The sequence below is a fragment of the Miscanthus floridulus genome, chromosome 6, assembly GCF_019320115.1.
Source record: "Miscanthus floridulus cultivar M001 chromosome 6, ASM1932011v1, whole genome shotgun sequence".
NCBI classification, from domain to species: domain Eukaryota; kingdom Viridiplantae; phylum Streptophyta; class Magnoliopsida; order Poales; family Poaceae; genus Miscanthus; species Miscanthus floridulus.
In genome coordinates, this window is record NC_089585.1 from 67,661,445 (window position 1) to 67,681,148 (window position 19,704).

General features: G+C 42.3%; 1 protein-coding gene and 1 non-coding gene across 2 annotated transcripts; both read left to right on the forward strand.

Annotated features, from left to right (window-relative positions):
• The first annotated feature begins 2,289 nt into the window (after positions 1-2,289).
• LOC136462108 (small nucleolar RNA Z247) lies at positions 2,290-2,428 on the forward strand. Its single transcript, XR_010760628.1, has one exon. It is a non-coding gene; the product is annotated as a small nucleolar RNA Z247 (small nucleolar RNA).
• A 4,184-nt stretch (positions 2,429-6,612) lies between these two features.
• Positions 6,613-18,444, forward strand: LOC136456089 (ABC transporter B family member 3-like). The gene is made up of 12 exons (XM_066455851.1): positions 6,613-6,906; positions 11,860-11,914; positions 12,106-12,281; positions 12,824-13,045; positions 13,154-13,392; positions 13,687-14,212; positions 14,302-14,575; positions 15,024-15,690; positions 16,362-16,590; positions 16,683-16,949; positions 17,032-17,295; positions 17,372-18,444. Exons 1-12 carry the CDS (start codon positions 6,613-6,615, stop codon positions 18,014-18,016), a joined length of 3,858 nt encoding a protein of 1,285 aa, XP_066311948.1. The 3' UTR covers positions 18,017-18,444.
• Positions 18,445-19,704: the final 1,260 nt, after the last annotated feature.

Below are 19,704 nucleotides of genomic sequence, written 5' to 3' on the forward strand. Positions count from 1 at the left end.
TGCGACAAGGCGAGGTCCATCCATGCCGCGACAAGGTACTCGTGCACCCTGATGCATGTAGACCATTGACTAAAACACAAATCAACTTGTACTTGAGCCCTCCTTAGAATATAAGGAGAGGGCTGACCCCTGTAGAAGGGGGGATGATTCCCAAGCAAACCAGAGAGAACCACAGCTAGGGAAGACTGGTTTCTTACTTACTGAGGAAGAACACCCAATAAACCTGTAGGATATAGCACCAAGCAATCCCGTACTAATCTCTCGATATACATCATTGTAATCCCAAATTTGGGTGCTCCTTAACACGAAGAACACTACACCGCTGGACGTAGGGCTTAGAAGCCCGAACAAGGATAGATCGTCGTGTCCTTGTGTTTTTGAGTGCTCGAGCCACCGGAGACCCCCAACTAGCTAAAACTTTAGTTGGGGTGGATCGAAATAGGCACTCAGAGTATCTCCAAGAGACTCTTTATATCTTTCCTAGATTATACGAATAGAGAATTTGGTGAAAAAAAACCTTCCAACAGCCTCTTCAATTGGATATCTAAATATGAACACCATTCCAGATTTCTCACTAGCCAAAAATAGAGAACGAGAATGACTCTCTAGACTATAAACAAGATATAAAAAACTGTTGGAGAGTACAAAAATATAGAAAACGATTTTTGCTCAAATGATTCTCTAAATGATGATTTAGATAGTAGATTTTAGAAAGGCTCTTGGAGATGCTCTTAGCGGTTTACACTATTTTAAATTTTATTCTTAAATGTCAATGCGACTCTAGTAACCACCAGTGCCTTAGTAGCATTAAAATAACCAATGTGATAATGTACTGCAATTATAATTACAAGCAGAGGAGAATGCTGACCAAACATTGCATAATTAATTTATCTGGTTATTAGCATACCTCCTCTAGTCTCTAGATAGGGGTTTTTTTTATAGAAGGTCAATGCTCAGGGCACTCTTTATTATATAAAAAAAATGCTCTGGGCCACACACATCGATCAGGGGTTGAGGACGATCCTTGCTACCGTTACAAAAAAGGAAAAAAACAAAGCATCTCACCTATTTCATCCGTTTCTAGATGCATAGTAAAATAAATATATCAAAAAATCAAAGCAACTTATAATTTAAAGTAGAGGGAGTAGGTACTAGCGAACACACAAGAGCCGTGTTTCTGTACAGAAAAAGGAAACAAAAAAGAAAAAGCATCTCACCTACTCCATCCCTTTCAAATTATAATTCATTTGACTCTTTTTACCAAATATTTGACCACTCATCTTATTCAAAATTTTGTGTAAAATATCATTTCTTTTGTCGTGACTTATTTTATTAATAAAAGTTCTTCAAGTATAAAATTTACATATATTTTTTGAATAAAACGAGTGGTCAAACTTTTAGTTAAAATGGTCAAACGAACTATAATTTGGAACTAAGGTATTACGTACTAGCGGACACACAAGAACAGTGTCTGTGTGCTGGAAATCTGTGTGAGCACCACGTACAGACGGAAGACTCTTTAGATGGTCATGTTAGATGATAGGATATCTTCTGTTGATATGATAGGATACGACTATTGTAACTTAGCTTGTAAGGCAAGCGTATGTATCCCGTGTATCACGGCATGATCTGTTGAGATCAGCATGTAATCTGTTGTACACCATGTTTGAGTATAAATACATGAGCCAAGAGCCGAGTCAGGGTAATCTCGTTCCCATATTTCTTTATATGGTATCAGCTAGCCTTTTCTTCCTCACGGAATAAGATCCAATGGCGGAACCATCTGCCGTCAATGTGCCGCTCGCCTTTGGCCTTCTCCTCATCGTCTCGGAGAAGCTCACTCGTGGCAACTACAACATGTGGCATGCCCAGGTGTCGTCTGCGTTGAAGGGTGCTCGTCTCGCCGGCTACATCAAGAGCACGGCCGCACCCCCGCCTGAGTTCCTCGAGGGGGACTCATCCTCCCCCGCCGATGGCAAGAAGCTCACCGATGGCAAGGAGTCGGAACCGCAACCAAATCCAGCGTATGAGAAGTGGGTCTCTCAGGACCAAATCGTCCTCAGTTACCTCTTCTCCTCCCTCTCCAAGGAGGTCTTCGGCCAGGTCACGACGGCGACCACCGTGGCGGAACTGTGGGCCGTGATACAAGATCTTCACGCCTCGCAGTCTCGGGCGCGCGTGATGTCTACGCGCATGGCCCTGGCCACGGTGAACAAGGGGATGTCGTCCATGGTGGATTACTTCATCAAGATGAAGGGCCTCGCAGACGAGATGGCTGCGGCGGGCCACAAGATGGAGGACGAGGAGCTAGTCTCGTTCATCCTCACGGGCCTTGGTGATGACTTTGACTCCATTGTGTCTGCGGTGGCGGCGCGAGTCAAACCGATCTCCATCGCCGAACTGTATGCGCAACTCATCAGCTATGAGCAGCGCAAGGAGACGCATGGCGGAGGTTCTCAATCCTCTATCAATGTGGCCACCAAGGGTGGCCGTGGGGGGAACAATTCCAACCCCAACCAGTCCCGTGGCCGCTGTGATGGTGGTCGCGTGGGTTTTCGTCACGGCGGTGGTGGTCGTGGCAATGGTGGCAGAGGCGGCGGTGGTCGTAATTTTTTGTCTGGCGTCTTCTGCCAGCTCTGTGGCAAGGAGGGCCATACTGTGGTACGCTGCTTCAAGCGTTTCGATGCCACATTCACTGGACCGCCACAAAAGAGTGCATCATCGGCGACCACAGCGCCCTATGGAGTGGACACCAACTGGTATGTGGATTCTGGAGCCACAGATCACATAACCGGTGAACTGGAGAAGCTTTCCTTCCACGATAGGTATCGTGGAGGAGAGCAGGTACACATGCCCAGTGGGGCAGGTATGAAAATTGATCACTTGGTCATAGCATTTTGCAATCCCCAGTTCGTGATATTCATCTAAATAATGTTCTCCATGTTCCTAGTGCCAATAAAAGTCTTCTTTCAGTCCATCGTCTTGTTAAAGATAACAATGCATTCCTTGAACTTCATCCCAAGCATTTTTCTCTTAAAGAACAGGTGACGAGGAGAACACTCCTTGAAGGGTGATGTGAGGGTGGTCTCTATCCGTTGAAGCCTCAATTGCACACACCATCTCCACCGAATAAACAAGTGCTTGGTGTCTTCAAGCCCACTACCTCCTTGTGGCATAGCCGACTTGGTCATGCCTCTGCTCCTGTCGTTCAGTAGATTATTAGTCATCATAAGCTTTCTTTTTCTAGTAGTTCAAGCAATGGTGTGATTTGTGATGCGTGTTAGATGGGAAAGAGCCATCAATTACCTTATCCTAAGTCAAACAGTGTTTTGTCTAAACCTTTTGAGCTTGTTTTCACTGATGTATGGGGACTGGCACCAACTTCTGTGGGTCGGCGTTCTTATTATGTCAGCTTTATCGATGATTATAGTAAGTTCACGTGGATCTATTTGTTGTGTTATAAGTCTGAAGTCTTTCAATGTTTCCGTGATTTTTAGAACATGGTTGAGCGTCAATTTGATCATAAGATTCTTGCAGTTCAATCGGACTGCGGAGGGGAATATCAGTCCCTTAACTCCTTCTTCAAATGCCTAGGCATAGCTCACCATGTATCTTGTCCACACGCACACCAAAAAAATGGATCTGCTGAACGTAAACATCGCCACATTGTCGAGGTTGGTTTGTCCCTTCTTGCACATGCATCCATGCCACTAAAATATTGGGATGAAGCATTCTTAACGGCTGTTTTTCTCATCAACCGTCTTCCATCCAAGGTCATTGCCAATGACACACCACATGAGCGCCTCCTCGGTTCACCTCCAGATTACACTTTTCTTTGAACTTTTGGGTGTGCTATTTGGCCAAATCTTCGGCCTTACAACACCAAGAAAGTACAATTCCGGTCAAAACGCTGTGTTTTCCTTGGGTATAGCAATCTACACAAGGGGTTCAAATGTCTTGATCCCTCGATAGGTCGCATATATATTTCCCATGATGTGGTGTTTGATGATACGGTGTATCCTTTTGCTCAACTTCATCCCAATGCAGGAGCTCGTCTTCGTGCTAAGTTTTCACTTCTTCCCGATATTCTCCAAAACCCATCGTCGGACCTTGGGGGCGCAACTTTGTTTGATTAATTCTGGCCCTGCTAACGTTGTGGCAAGCTCCTCTACTGCTGTGGATGAAACAGGAACAAACTTGGCGCAAAATGATGGAGAAACGACGCATTCCGGGGGTCATTTCATGTACCCCTCTTCCTCATCACATAATGACAATGGGGGCATGGAGGTGATTCTCCTACTCCTCGTACCGGGTCGGCGGCGGGATCAGCTTTGGGGTCGAGGTGCCCCGGTCCTACGCTGTCGGGCCCCGGATCCTCTACATCGACAAATGTCGGGCTGCAGTCTTCGCTGCCATCGCCTCCCACACTGGATCTGTCGCCTCCAGGAGATTTGTCTCTTGGATCCGCTGCAACGGGTGCGCCTGAGCTCTCCCCCGTGCCGGCTGCTGCGACTACACTGCCTACACCTCCTCTGCCTCCTCCGCATCGACATGGCACGCGTCTTCAGCACGGGATCCGTTCAGATGGCACTATCCGGTGGGGGCTTCACAGCTCCGCTGAGCCAGAGGAGCCCAAGAATGTGAAGGCTGCTTTAGGAGATGCACGATGGGTTTCGGCCATGGATAAAGAGCATACTGCTTTGATGAACAATCAGACTTGGCACCTGGTTCCACCACCCAAAGGCAAGAATATTATAGGATGCAAGTGGGTTTACAAAGTTAAGAGGAAAGCTGATGGTACCGTTGATCGGTACAAAGCACGGCTTGTCGCCAAAGGATACAGGCAGCGATATGGGATAGACTATGAAGATACCTTCAGTCCAGTAGTCAAGGCTGCAACCATCCGACTTATTTTGTCAGTGGCAGTTTCCAAAGGTTGGTCTCTGCGACAACTTGATGTTCAGAATGCCTTCCTTCACGGCGTGCTCGAAGAAGAAGTATATATGCGCCAACCTCCGGGGTATGAAGACAAGAGGTTTCCAAATTATGTTTGCAAATTGGATAAGGCACTATATGGTCTCAAACAAGCACCACGTGCTTGGTATGCACGTCTGTGTGGCAAATTGATTCAGTTGGGCTTCACACTATCTAAAGGTGATACTTCCTTGTTTTATTACAATAAAGGGCAAATTACTATGTTTGTGTTGGTATATGTCGATGACATCATTGTAGCAAGCTCTTCACCAGACGCTACAAAGGCTCTGCTCATGGATCTGGAAAAGGAGTTTGCTCTGAAGGATCTAGGAGATCTTCACTATTTCCTCGACATAGAAGTGAAGAGAGGGGTGGATGGCTTAATATTGTTGCAACAGAGGTATGCCACTGATGTTGTGAAGCGGGTGAATATGGGCAACTGCAAGCCGGTGGATACACCCATCTCTACTTCAGAAAAGCTCAGCATCACAGAAGGGACTAGTCTTGGTGAAGAAGATTCAACAAGGTACAGGAGCGTTGTTGGAGCACTCCAGTATGTGACACTCACTAGGCCTAATTTGTCCTTCGCTGTTAACAAAGTGTGCCAGTTTCTTCATTCACCAACTACAGCACATTGGAGTGCGGTGAAAAGAATCCTACGGTATGTGAAAGGAACTTTGACCATGGGTCTAAAGATCAGGAAATCGAACTCAACTCTTGTCAATGCATTTTCTGATGCTGACTGGGCAGGCTGTGTGGATGATAGGAGATCAACTGGAGGGTTTGCAGTGTTCCTTGGTCCGAATCTTATATCTTGGAGTGCTAGGAAACAACCTACTGTGTCACAGTCTAGCACTGAGGCAGAATATAAAGCTTTGGCCAATGCAACAGCTGAAATGATGTGGATTCAGAGATTGTTGACAGAACTTGGAATACCACACTCTCTAGTTGCTCGGTTGTGGTGTGACAACATAGGAGCTAAGTATCTGTCAGCTAACCCGGTTTTTCACGCAAGAACAAAGCACATCGAAATAGATTTTCATTTTGTGCGTGAAAGGGTAGCACAGAAGCTCTTGGACATCAGGTTCATAAACACCGATGATCAATTGGCAGATGGATTCACAAAGCCTATCACGGTATCCAAATTGAAGGAGTTTAGATTCAATCTCAACCTTGTTAGTGGCTGAGATTGAGGGAGGGTGTTAGATGATAGGATTTCTTCTGTTGATATGATAGGATACGGCTGTTGTAACTTAGCTTGTAAGGCAAGCGTATGTATCCCGTGTATCACGGCATGATCTGTTGAGATCAGTATGTAATCTGTTGTACACCATATTTGAGTATAAATACATGAGCCGAGAGCCCAGTCAGGGTAATCTCGTTCCCATATTTCTTTATAGGTCACGTGATGCCGTGCGGCCAAAGCACGAGCACGCACAAGTCGTGACCGTTTTATATGCCAGGCCGCGCCGCGCGGGCCGCGGGGCGTCAAACATACCGCCAGCGCGCGCCAAGAAGACGGAAGCTTACCACTTTATTACCAGCCAGCATCCTCCACCAGCAAGCAAGCCGGCCAACTAACACATCATCAAGACTGCATCTGAATAATCCTCGATCGGAGAGTAGCAGTTGACCCTGATGGGAGGCGACGACAGGAGGGAGAGGGCTGAAGCTAGCGCCGGAGATGGAGGAGGACGCGAGGGAGCTGCAGCAGGCAGCCGTGAGAATCCGAAGCCGGCGGCGGCGGGGCGCTTGCCGCTGTACCGGCTCTTCGTGTTCGCCGACCGGACGGACGCTCTGCTTATGGCCGTGGGCGCCGTCGCGGCGGTGGCCAACGGGATGGCGCAGCCGATCATGACCTTCATCTTCGGCGACATCATCGACGCCTTCGGCTCCTCCGCATCCCCGGACGTGCTCCACAGGGTCGTCAAGGTGCCACCTTTAACTCATATACGTCTCAGCATGTACTATTTCGTAAGGGACAATACTATGGTACTCCGATTACCTATTACTCTCTCTGCTCTGAAATACAAGGGATTTAAGTTTATCCTCAATCAAACCTTATAAAGTTTAATCAAATTTATAGCGAAGAGTATTACATCTATCACATCAAAGATGTAAAATGAGAAAATACATTTCATAACGTATCCAATGACACTAGTTTGATACTATACTTCTCTTCTATAATTTTGATCAAATCTAATATAATTTAAATTAAAAACTTGTATCTCTTATATTTTAAGACAGGGAGGTTGGAGGTAACAGCATAGATGAATCTGAGCCATTGATTTTTTTTAGGAATTAATTAAATAATTAAATATAACAAAAAAGAGAGAAAATAATCATCCAAGTCTGATATTCATCGAAGAACACACGAAGCGGGCAGCCCTTCCTATGTGCACAAGCTCGGAAAGCGGCCCAGGGCTTGGCGTTCTTCTTCGTGTACACTCGCGTCATCCGAGGTGGACTGATTTTTTTAGAGCTGGTGATTATATGGACTTGTTTTTTAGGGCTTTCTCAGACAAAACTAGAAAACCAGACGCAGCTTTGCCGCGCGCCCACGGCTACGCAAGTGGTCCAGCCTATCTCTGTCGTTGGGTTAATCTATGCGGTGTTTAACTATCCTTGGTTGCATATGTGCTTCCTGATTTTTGCTGATCAAAAGACAATCTCCAGTTTAACAGTAGAGATGGAGGAGATCTGCATAGAGACTTTAATAGGAAAAAGTGAAAGATGAAAATCAAAATGACATTTGCTGCCATTATTAAGAATGTAATTGCAACCAAATAAATTATGTTGCTTTAATTTCAGTTCAAAGAGGGGCTTCATATTCCTTTACCAAGACCGCAAGATAATATACATTTTGAGTAGCAAGATAGTATACAATTTCAGTACATAAAATGTTCATGTTCTTACAGACTGTGCTACCCGAGTTAGATAACATAGCTGAGGAGCAAATGATAGTGAGTTGCAGCCTTCATCAATTATTAAGGCATGGTCACAACTTTGGAGTGCAAGTGCACATATTTGTTTTTGTATCTTTGAGAAATTGATCGAAACTTCACAGTACATAAGTTCTTTTTTCCAGGGGATCAGAGTACATAAGTTCAGAGAAAAGAACTTTGTAATATCTTGGCACAGGAGATATATGCCTGCTATTGTTTGAAAGGCTACCCCAACTTGCTTGGGACTGAAAGGCTATGTTGTTGTTGTTGTATTGTTTGAAAATATGATATTGTAGTTATCTAACTTGTAGATTGGTCAATAGTAATCTAATACTGAACTATATATTATAATTATATTGGTATTATGCTAGTTACCTATGCCTAGATGGAAAATGTAAAATCAACCAAACAGTAAGATGCTGCTGTAAATTCAGATATTTAGTTGAAATGAACTTTGCATCTGTACCATTTGTACAGTGCTGATTTTTAGGTTCACACCAAGCCTTAAATATTCCACTACAAAATCTTGCAATCTGTGGAGCGCCGAATTCATAAAGTACGTAAACGATAATAGATGACACAATTTCATAAACTTTAGAGCCATGAGGCAACTGAATATGGAACCGAAGAGTAACCTGATGATGTTGAATCAACAAGGTCTATAGGAATTGGAGAAACATCATAAAAATCGCTAGCTGCTGCATGACTGCTAACAGATGACATTGTCTTGAAGAGAAGTACATACATAAGGAAGGAACAAATAGTTTGAATAAATATGCATTAGCTCATAGTAGAAAGGAGATTTGTAAACAGATTGCTATCTGTCGTTTTAGATTCTCCAAACACTAAGCATACAAGTTACCATTCCCATTTTTGTCAGTTTATGGGGAACATTTTCAGAATTGGACATATCCATGCTTCCAATGTGCGATTGAATTTCGGTGATGCGGTACCATTGGATCGATAGAATCTGTTTACTGAAAAATTAAGGACATCCACTAGAGCAAGTACAAATGGCTGTTTAGCACAACTTTATTGTAACTCATATACATCATACAGTAGCTAGCTGACAGCAATCTCTCTCTCTCTCTCTCTCTCTCTCTCACCCCTAGTATGTAGAGAGTATATATAACATGTTTTCTAGTATATATAGGAATCAAAGAGCTTTATCTCACGCACATACTATTGGTAGTTACGTGGCAACTAATGGTTGATGACAACTTTATTTTATTTTCAAGACAAATTTTTTTACTTTATTTTATTTTTCAGGACAAAATATTTACATAATGTAAAACTACGGCAGCAAACGACCCGGCCCATTGATAAATTTACTCTATCTCGTGGTCCTAGCCTGCTTAGGGACTACTTTTTCAGCTTTAATTTATCTGTACGTAAGCTAAAAACAAACGTATCCTAGCCTGTAATATGACTGTAACAGTCTCATTATGTTACAATCCAACAACCCACTTTTCCAGGCATATATGTTAGTTGTGGATGGTTACCATCTGAACAAAATCTGAATTTTAGCTTTGTACCGCGAGGAGGTGTAGCTCCACTGGTGCATGGAATCTCATTTTATCCTTTAATTTTTCACCAACATGTCTCATCATGTACTATTTCATAAGGGACAATACTATGGTACTCCCATTACTTATTACTCTGTCCTCTTAAATACAAGCTAAGGGATTCAAGTTTATCCTCAATCAAACCATATAAAGTTTAACCAAATTTATACAGAGTATTTACATCTATCACATCAAAGATGTAAAATGTGAAAATACATTTCACAACGTATCCAATGACACTAGTTTGATATTATACTTATTTTCTATAATTTTGATCAAAGTTAATATAATTTAAATTAAAACGTGCATCCCTTATATTTTAAGACGGAGAGGTTGGTGGTAATAGCACAGATGAATCCGAACCATTAATTTTTTATGAATTAGCTAAATAATTAAATATAACCTAAGAGAAAAATAATCATCCAAATCCGATATTCATGGAAGAACACATGAAGCGGACAGCCCTTCCTAGGTCGTTCGTGCACAAGCTTGGAAAGCGGCCCAGGGCTTGGCGTTCGTCTTCGTCAGCCGACTGATTCTTTTAGAGCTGTGGTGATTAGATGGACTTGTTTTTAGGGCTTTCTAAGACAAAATTGACATGTGAATGACTGGCCAGCTTTATAAAAAAAAGCGGCGAAGCAAATTTGAGAGGAAAAAAAACCGCGCCTTTTTTTGCAGCTGGGCGCATGCATCAGAGGCGGGCACAGGTTTTTTTTCCTCTCAAATTTACTTCGCCGCTTTTTTTCTAGGGGCAAAAACGTCTTTTTAACAGCTAGTTAACACCGTTAGCTAACGGATTTGACGGTAGTATCAAATTAGGGATGAAAGTTGAAGTGAGTGTCAAATAGGGAACGAAGAAAATTTCAGGGCCAAGAAAGAAACGACTTATTTTTCCAGTATCAAATAAGGAATTCTCTCTTTCTGTGTCCCCTCACCGGCCGTGTCGCCACGTCTAGCAGCAGCATTACCGTTATGCTCAAGTTATTTCCCAACCCAATTAGTTCATGCATGCATGTAACATGTTTTTAATCGTGTCTGTAACGTGTTTTGTCTCTAAAATTTTGTTAGTTGTCATTACATCAGACCATAATCTGACATGACATGTTTAACGGTTTTCTTGGTTCGTACGATGTGTTCCTCACATGACTTTTGTATACTTTTTTACTACGATGAACATGAGCATAATGTTGTATATATTATGAACTTGCTAAAAAATTACTTTTACATGGTACTTGACGAGAGTCTAACATAAAGATATGTTGAGTTCCTGGGAAAGAGGAAGCCGACTGACGGACCCCCCCAACCGATCCCATAGATCGCTCGGGGGTTATACCCATCAAATACGCTCGCGTGTACCCTTCGGAGGGAGTCAAGGCGAGCCCAAGCGCCCCCGCAGCCGTCGCCCAATGCTCGGGGCCGGGGCTCGGCCATAGCCCTGGACTACCGAGCGACGCTAGCCCGAGCTTGACCTACACCCAACGCCCGGGATGGCAACCGGTGTCCTGAGCTATCTGCCAGGATCCAGCCCATCTGCCAGGATCCGGCTCAAGAACCCATCAAACGCTCGAGGACTGACAGGTATGGAGATGTTGCGCCATCTGTCCGTTCAACGGACGCGAGGCCCTATCGGCTACTCTCTGGGTAGGCGTCACGCAACGGGCGTGACACAACAAGACAATGGACTCCACCAACGCCATGGGCAGATTTGGTGTCCCGCCCAATAAAGAGAACCAAGTCCTAATAACCCCGCTAAGTGGTGATTCAACATGGATTCTACATTTTGGAACCAGGCCAATTTGGGAGCGACTTTGTGATAATGGAACCAACCGGCAAAAAGTATTATCGATGCAAAAATCAATGCACCAATTAGGTACAATAGAGCTTTAATTCACTAGTTGTTCCGGATGCTCGCCAAATCTGAAAAAAACCCATAGGTTATTTGGATTCCTCGGAAACTTCGGCCTACATCACCATTCAAAAATTCTTCCCCTGATTGGGCATTCCTAACACGAAGATCGCTATACACTGCTGGATGTAGGGCTTAGAAGCCCAGATTAAGATAAATCGAGTCGTGTCCCTTCCGTGTATTGAGTGTCCGAGCCATCGGAGACCCACACATCGACTTCCGATGAACTACCATGATGCTGGCCGCAATTACAATCCTGTGACAGGGAGTACCGTAATATTGCCTCTGTTAAATAGCTTTCATGTAAAACTACAAAGAACTCCTTTACAAATGATTGTAAATGATGGGAACTCAAATCTGAAACAAAACTGTACTGGTCATCTAAAAAGAAAAAATATATAGGTTAATTAGGTAACTGGCTTTGTTTTCTTTTTCTTTCTTTGAACAATGGCCTGTTTCCTGTTCCCAGGTGATAATGAACTTCGTTTATCTTGCCATTGGAGCAGGGTTTGCGTCAACACTTCGTAAGTGGTGTATTTCCTATCCAAAATTTGTCATAGCCATTACTGGGCAGAAATCCTCTTTTGATTTCAGAATTTGCCAACTTTAGGAAATGATTACTTATACAGAAGATTTGTTTTCCTGAATTTCTTTTCAGTAATGGATATTACTAGAAACAAATCTCTGTCAATTTAGTAACTTGATATTTTGCTAGAGGTATCATGTTGGACAATTACTGGAGAAAGACAAGCAGCACGAATCAGAGCCTTGTATCTCAAGGCAATTCTAAGACAGGATATTGCATTCTTTGACATGGAAATGAGCACTGGACAAGCGGTTGAGAGGATGGCAGGGGATACATTCCTAATTCAAGATGCCATTGGAGAAAAGGTACGCTCCTTTGAAACTGTAGGAAGTGAAAGGCTAATAGCTAAATTGCATTTCTTCTTCGATGTACATATTTTGAACTCTTCGATGCGTGGTCGCAGTCCCTCTTCTCTTAATAAAATACGCGCAATGCATGTTCTCATTTTTTTTCCTTTTTTGGATATCCATGACCAATACGGTACAAAAAAAGGCTTATGTTTGAGTGCATTTTTATGCTATAGATTTCTATAAGCAACATGGCGAAGATTTTTTTTATTTCCTGAGATGAGTTTCAAAAAAGTGTGTACAATGATTAAACATATACTTTTGCACATGACTTACAAAAAGAAGTGTGTAGAAAAAGCAAAGTCGACAGAGAAGCCAAATCCTAATGTTACACAATGTTGGTAACATGAACTTGCTATCAAATATTGCATAGTTTTGTACCTTAATATTCTTCAAGTAGAAAAATATATGTACTCGGTTTGTTTATGAACATCTGATAAACCATAAGAACTGTTCCCTTGTTAACTCTTTGGGGTGTTTATGCACATATTTTTCATTAGGTTGGGAAGTCCATACAGCTCCTTTCTACTTTTGTTGGTGGCTTTATTATTGCATTTGTGAGAGGATGGCTCTTGGCCCTTGTTATGCTCTCAAGCATTCCTCCAACTGCCATTGCTGGTGCGATTGTTTCAAAGGTGATGACAAGACTCTCCACCCGCATGCAAGCAAAATATGGTGATGCTGGGAATGTTGTCGAACAAATGCTTGGAGCAATTAGAACGGTTAGTGCAACTTCTTTGTGGTTATTCACTCTTGCATCCTTTACTTGTAATAAGGTAGCTAGCATTGTGATGTTCTGGTAACCTAGCTGATCTGCTTATGCTTTGAAGGTTGTGTCATTCAATGGTGAGAAGCAAGCTGTAAGAACATATAACAAGTTCATAAGAAAAGCATATGAATCTGCTCTACAAGAAGGTGCTGTAAATGGACTTGGATTGGGTTCTGTAATGGCAATCTTATTTTGCAGTTATGGGTTGGCTGTTTGGTATGGATCTAGACTGATAGTTGAGCGAGGATACAATGGCGGCATGGTTATTTCTGTCATAATGGCTGTCATGATCGGCGCTTTGTAAGTATCATAACCTAAGTGATCATGATCACTGAAGATTCTTAAATGAGCAATAACGTTCATGATAAATGACCAAATGCTTCTACGTGGATCGGCCTCACTCTCGATGTGAATATATCTTAATATCTACTTCAAAATGTTATAAAACATTCTCTCAAAAAAATGTTATAAAACATGGAGTATAACATATTTTCAATCTCATGTGCTTTTAGTAGGGTCTTTCCATAGCTGTTTTTTTCTTTTTTGCAGACAAATCAGCTTTGCTAATTTTAGTTACATATGTCTATTCTGCAGGTCCTTAGGTCAGGCAACACCATCAGTAACAGCTTTTGCTGAAGGTCAAGGAGCAGCATATAGAATGTTCAAGACAATTGAACGGAAACCCGATATTGATATATATGATACCACAGGTGTCATATTGGAGGACGTAAAGGGTGATGTTGAACTGAAGAATGTGTACTTCAGCTATCCTACCAGGTCTGAACATTTAGTATTTGATGGATTCTCATTGCGAGTACCAAATGGCACAACTATGGCCCTAGTTGGGGAGAGTGGCAGTGGGAAGTCGACCGTGATCAGCTTGGTGGAGAGGTTCTATGATCCACAGGCTGGAGAAGTTTTGATTGACGGAGTTGACATCAGAAGAATGAACCTTGGATGGATAAGAGGAAAAATTGGTCTCGTCAGCCAAGAACCAGTGTTATTCTCAACTACAATCAGGGAAAACATTGCCTATGGAATGGAAAATTTAACACTAGAAGAGATCAAGGGAGCAACTAAGCTTGCAAATGCTGCTAAATTCATTGATAAATTACCAAATGTACATATAAACTAATGCACTCACAATGTTAATTAGTCGCTAACTTTCTGCCACACATTATTAATCAGTATATCTTGTGAACATTACAGGGTCTTGACACATTGGTTGGGGAACGTGGAACTCAATTGTCTGGAGGGCAGAAGCAAAGAATAGCTATTGCTAGAGCAATCGTAAAGAACCCTCGGATCTTACTACTTGATGAAGCAACCAGCGCATTGGATATGGAATCTGAGAGGGTAGTTCAAGAAGCTTTGAATAGGGTAATGTTAGAAAGGACTACAATTATCGTTGCTCATCGCTTAAGCACAGTGAAGAATGCTGATGTGATCTCTGTCCTGCAACATGGGAAGATGGTTGAACAAGGTACAATATGTGAAATTTGAAGACTAATTAAAATCCTAGAAATAGATGTGTTTTCCTTTAATCTCTAGGAAAAAAATATTGTTCCCATGTTGCCCCCATGTGCTGTCCTATAAGATTGTAGGTCGCAAAGTACAATGTTTTTACCAAATGAAACTATAAATAGACACAAGTTACAGCCATATTTTTAATCTTACGAGCATATTTTATTTTAGATAAATAGAAAAATCATTTAGAGCACCAATGCAAGATGTTTCTAATAACTAATTGATAGATAGCAGACAGTCTATCTACTAATTATGTAATAGCCATAATATATATGCCCTTATGGTCATCCTAAAAATTATTAGTCCTTTTGTATGGTAATAAAATATTCATTCTTTTTTGCTCAGCATGGTATTTGAGCTGCATGCTTAGGTAGATAACTTTTTCTTGTATGAACTCTGAGCAGGCTCACATGTAGAACTAATGAAGATACCTGAAGGTGCTTACTCTCAGCTCATACATCTACAAGAGACACGGCAAGGGGCAGAGTTTTCTAGTGTTGACCCTGATATCATAGTAACAAATGGTTTTGGCTCAAGATGTACTAATAGCAAACCAAGAAGCCAAAGTATCTCCAGGCAGAGATCAACTAGTAAAGGATCTTCCTCTTTTGGGTATAGTGGTAGGCACTCCTTCCCTGCTCCACTTAGCCTACCTGATCCTATGGTACTTAATGGATCTCCTGATGTAGAGGAGACTACCGACAAAATGACTAGAGCTCCAAAGAAAGCTCCAATTGGTAGACTCTTCTATCTGAACAAACCAGAAGCTTTTGTTCTTGCACTTGGTTCTATAACTGCTGCGATGCATGGAGTCATTTTTCCAATATATGGCACATTAATTTCAACCGCGATAAAGGTGTTTTATGAGCCACCGGCAGAACTACTAAAGGACTCCAGGTTCTGGGCAAGCATGTTTGTTGTGCTGGGTGCTTGTGCATTTGTTCTTATTCCAATAGAATACTTCCTATTTGGATTAGCTGGTGGGAAGCTTGTGGAGCGCGTGCGATCACTGACATTCCAAAGTGTAATGCGCCAAGAGATCAGCTGGTTTGATAAACCTGAACACTCAAGGTGTGTTCAATTCATTATGTTTCAAAATAACCTGTTTTCCTGTTATCCTATGAAACATTCCTCCAGCTGGTCTTTTTCATGTATAACTATGAAATCAGTGTCTTGGTTGTTGCTCTCACTTAAAATATCTTAAAATATATATATATATATATATATATATATATATATATATATATATATATATATATATATATATATATATTTTGTATTCAATCAAGTGATGCAGAAATCTTATAAAAACATATTCATATTTTTTTTATTCTGAACACTACCAAAATCATTAATTATGTTGATCTGACCATAGAAGACAATATTACTATAAAAGGGCGTACCCAGTGCAGAGAGCTCCCGCTCTGTGCGGGGTCTAGGGAAGGGTGTCAGTGGCAAGCCTTACCCTTGCCTATGCAATGCGAGGAGACCGCGACTTGAACCCGGGACCTTCCGGTCACAGGCGGTAAGACTCTACCGCTTGCACCAAGCCCGCCCTTTAGAAGACAATATTACTATGGTGTCAAATATTTTTATCAGACATCATTCATCTTTGTTACACCTGTTTTCAGTACTAAGAAAAGTATAAATGACCAAATGCTTTTTATGAACAACTTATATGCAGTTAGCACTACAACAACCATCAACACTCATACCATAAATTTCCTTTTATTTTACTTTAGTGGAACAATTGGTGCAAGGCTGTCAACTGATGCTATGAATGTAAGGCGACTTGTTGGGGACAATTTAGCACTTAATGTTCAGACTGTATCCACTGTCATATCAGGCTTCACAATAGCAGTAGTTGCAAACTGGAAGCTGGCATTGATTATCACTGTGGTGGTTCCTTTTGTGGGTTTCCAAGGCTATGCCCAAATGAAGTTCCTTAAAGGTCTCAACAGAAATGCAAAGGTACATGCTATGGATAAATCAGAAATGTTGTTCCTACAAGCATTTATCGTATGGAAAAATATTTTTTTGTCTAATTGTTTGGTGGGACACAGTTGAAGTATGAAGAAGCGAGTCAAGTAGCTACTGATGCAATCGGCGGCATCAGAACTATAGCATCGTTTTCTGCTGAGAAGAAAGTGATGGACGCCTATGAGAAGAAATGTGAATCTCCCATAAAACAAGGAATAAGGGAAGGCATTGTTGGTGGCTTGGGGTTTGGCTTCTCATTCCTTGCCTTCTACTTTACATATGCTCTGTGCTTCTATGTTGGTGCCAAGTTTGTTCAGCAAGGAACGGCAACATTTCCTGAAGTGTTTAGGGTGAGATCAAAATTTTTTATTATTGTGCATAGAATTGATGGTTTCACATGTTGTGGTTAACTGGTCTAGTACTGGCTTTCAGGTCTTCTTCGTATTAGTTTTAGCAACTAGCGGAATCTCGCGAACAAGTGCAATTGGCGCAGACAGCACCAAGGCTAATGATGCGGCTGCATCTGTCTTCGAAATTCTTGACCAGGAATCTAAGATCGACTATAGCTGTGAGGATGGTATCACCATCACAAGTGTGAGGGGTGAAATTGTTTTCCAGAATGTGTGCTTCAAGTATCCGTCACGACCAAATGTTCAAATCTTGAAGGATCTATCATTGAGCATTCCTTCTGGACAGGTCAAATTGGATAAGAACAAAGTAGTAATATACAATTTTGAACTGAACTAATTTTTTGTGACATTATCACTTGCAGACTGTTGCACTAGTTGGGGAGAGTGGAAGTGGCAAGTCCACAGCGATCGCACTACTTGAAAGGTTCTATGATCCAGACTCCGGTAAGATCCTCTTTGATGATGTGGAACTTCAAGCCCTCAAAGTTAGCTGGCTTCGGCAGCAAGTTGGACTAGTTTCGCAAGAGCCCGTACTATTCAATGACACCATCCGCTCCAACATAGCTTATGGGAATCAAGGGGAGGCATCTGAAGAAGAGATTGTTGCTGCTGCTGAAGCAGCCAATGCACTTCAGTTCATATCTGCTTTGCCTGACGGGTACAACACCATTGTCGGCGAAAGAGGAATCCAACTGTCAGGTGGGCAGAAGCAGCGTGTAGCCATCGCAAGGGCCATCATCAAGGATCCCAAGGTGCTCCTGCTAGATGAGGCAACAAGTGCGCTAGATGCAGAGTCAGAGCGAGTGGTGCAAGAGGCGCTGGACCAAGTGATGGTTGGTAGAACGACCGTGGTGGTAGCACATCGCTTGTCAACAATCAGAGGTGCAGACATCATTGCTGTCCTCAAGAATGGGGCAGTAGCCGAGAAAGGCAAGCATGAAGAGTTGATGCGGACAAAGGATGGAACATATGCTTCGCTTGTTGAGCTAAGCTCTAGCTCTTCATGATCTAGTGAAAGGTCGGGCATCATTCAAAAGTTAGATAAACCTCACATGGATTGGGTAAGATGTCAAAATGTTGCTACTCAAAGTGAATGGGTTGGTTGATAGTAGGGATTCCTTTTGCATGTATGTGCAAACTCGGTCAACACAAGCTCTACATAAAAGTGCTTGATGAATTGAAAGCAATCACTGAAAGCCATCTTTAGTTTTCGTTGATGTATCTGACACGTGACACACATGTGTCTGTTCTTATTGGGGGAAAGGATACATATCATGAGCCTTAAGCCCATAACTGATCCACTTTAGGCCTTGTTTGACTGCAGTCGTGTTCATCTCAATCCACATGTATTGAGGTAGATTGGGATGGAAAATTAACTAATTTCCTCCCCAAACACACATGGATTAAGGTGGATACGAGTGCACAAACATGGGTATAGTTATATGCATTGTGCCTTATAAAAATCACATTCTAGCGGCACATAACTATCAGACAAATTATTTGTTACAGATCCAACTTAAGTCTGTTGCACTATGTCTTATAAAAGTGAATGGAGAGAGTATAGTTCTGTGTTACTAGCATTACTACATTTGCATCTTTCACAGTCACGTCATAAACCCCATCGTAGTCTAATTTCGGCCTCGGCAGTAAGCTGGCGGCAGTGATAGTCGTAGTCATCACCGTCCCTATCTGAGACCGTCTGCAGTGTACACTCACACCGCCATATTGGCTTATGATCCGTCTACGATAAGGTCCTTACTTCTGTTGCATTGGAGCACGACCCAGTTGTGTTGGTATACACTAACACCGTTGTGTTGGCTTATGATCCGTCTGTGATTAGGTCGTTGTTTGCGTCACGTTGTACCACAACCCGCCTGTGTGGGTGTACACTAACACTACCGTTTTGACCAATGATTAGGATCACAGTCGCCTTGCACAATGACCCGATTTTGTGCAGTGCGTGTTCACCGTCGCTTTGGCGCCCGACGCGTCTGTCTTGAGGTGGACATCACCGTCACTTCAGCGTATGAACCGCCTGGTCATCGGTAATGGTCACCGTCGCATTGCAGTACGATTCAGCAGTGATACACTATTGACCCCTACCGCATGAGGCGAATAGCGGCAGTGTTGGTCGTCTGCTTCACCAACGGCGAGTGTTATGCCGGTGATGACCAAACAGACAACGACCCTTACATCAGACGGTGATAGAATTACATCCGGTTTTTACAATTTATTTACTAATTCAGATGGGCCTTAATAACTTACTGAACACACACCATACAGATATAATCATTACATACCATTCATCATGTCCACAATGAAGAGTACTTTTTATAATAAGAAGCGACACTAACATAAGAATTGTGTCAACTCAAGAATTAACACAAGCGGTACATAGATAGGAGAATAAAGGTTCTGCTCCTTACAGACTTACATAACGAAAACGAGGTAGATGTGCTCCGCTCTTTTAGATTGGCACTCCTACTTGCAAGGCAAAGCTTTCTTTAGTTTGGTAGCCAGTGCACCATGGAACCCCTCTTCTTCCTCCCTGAGCCATTGCAGAAAAATCGTTCAAAAGCACTCAGACTCCACAACTTGCACAAAGCAGCAACATTAATAATATTCAACATATAATTGCTTTAGTTACCAAGGCAAAATTGGAATATATATAGAATTAGAACAACTCCCTACCTGA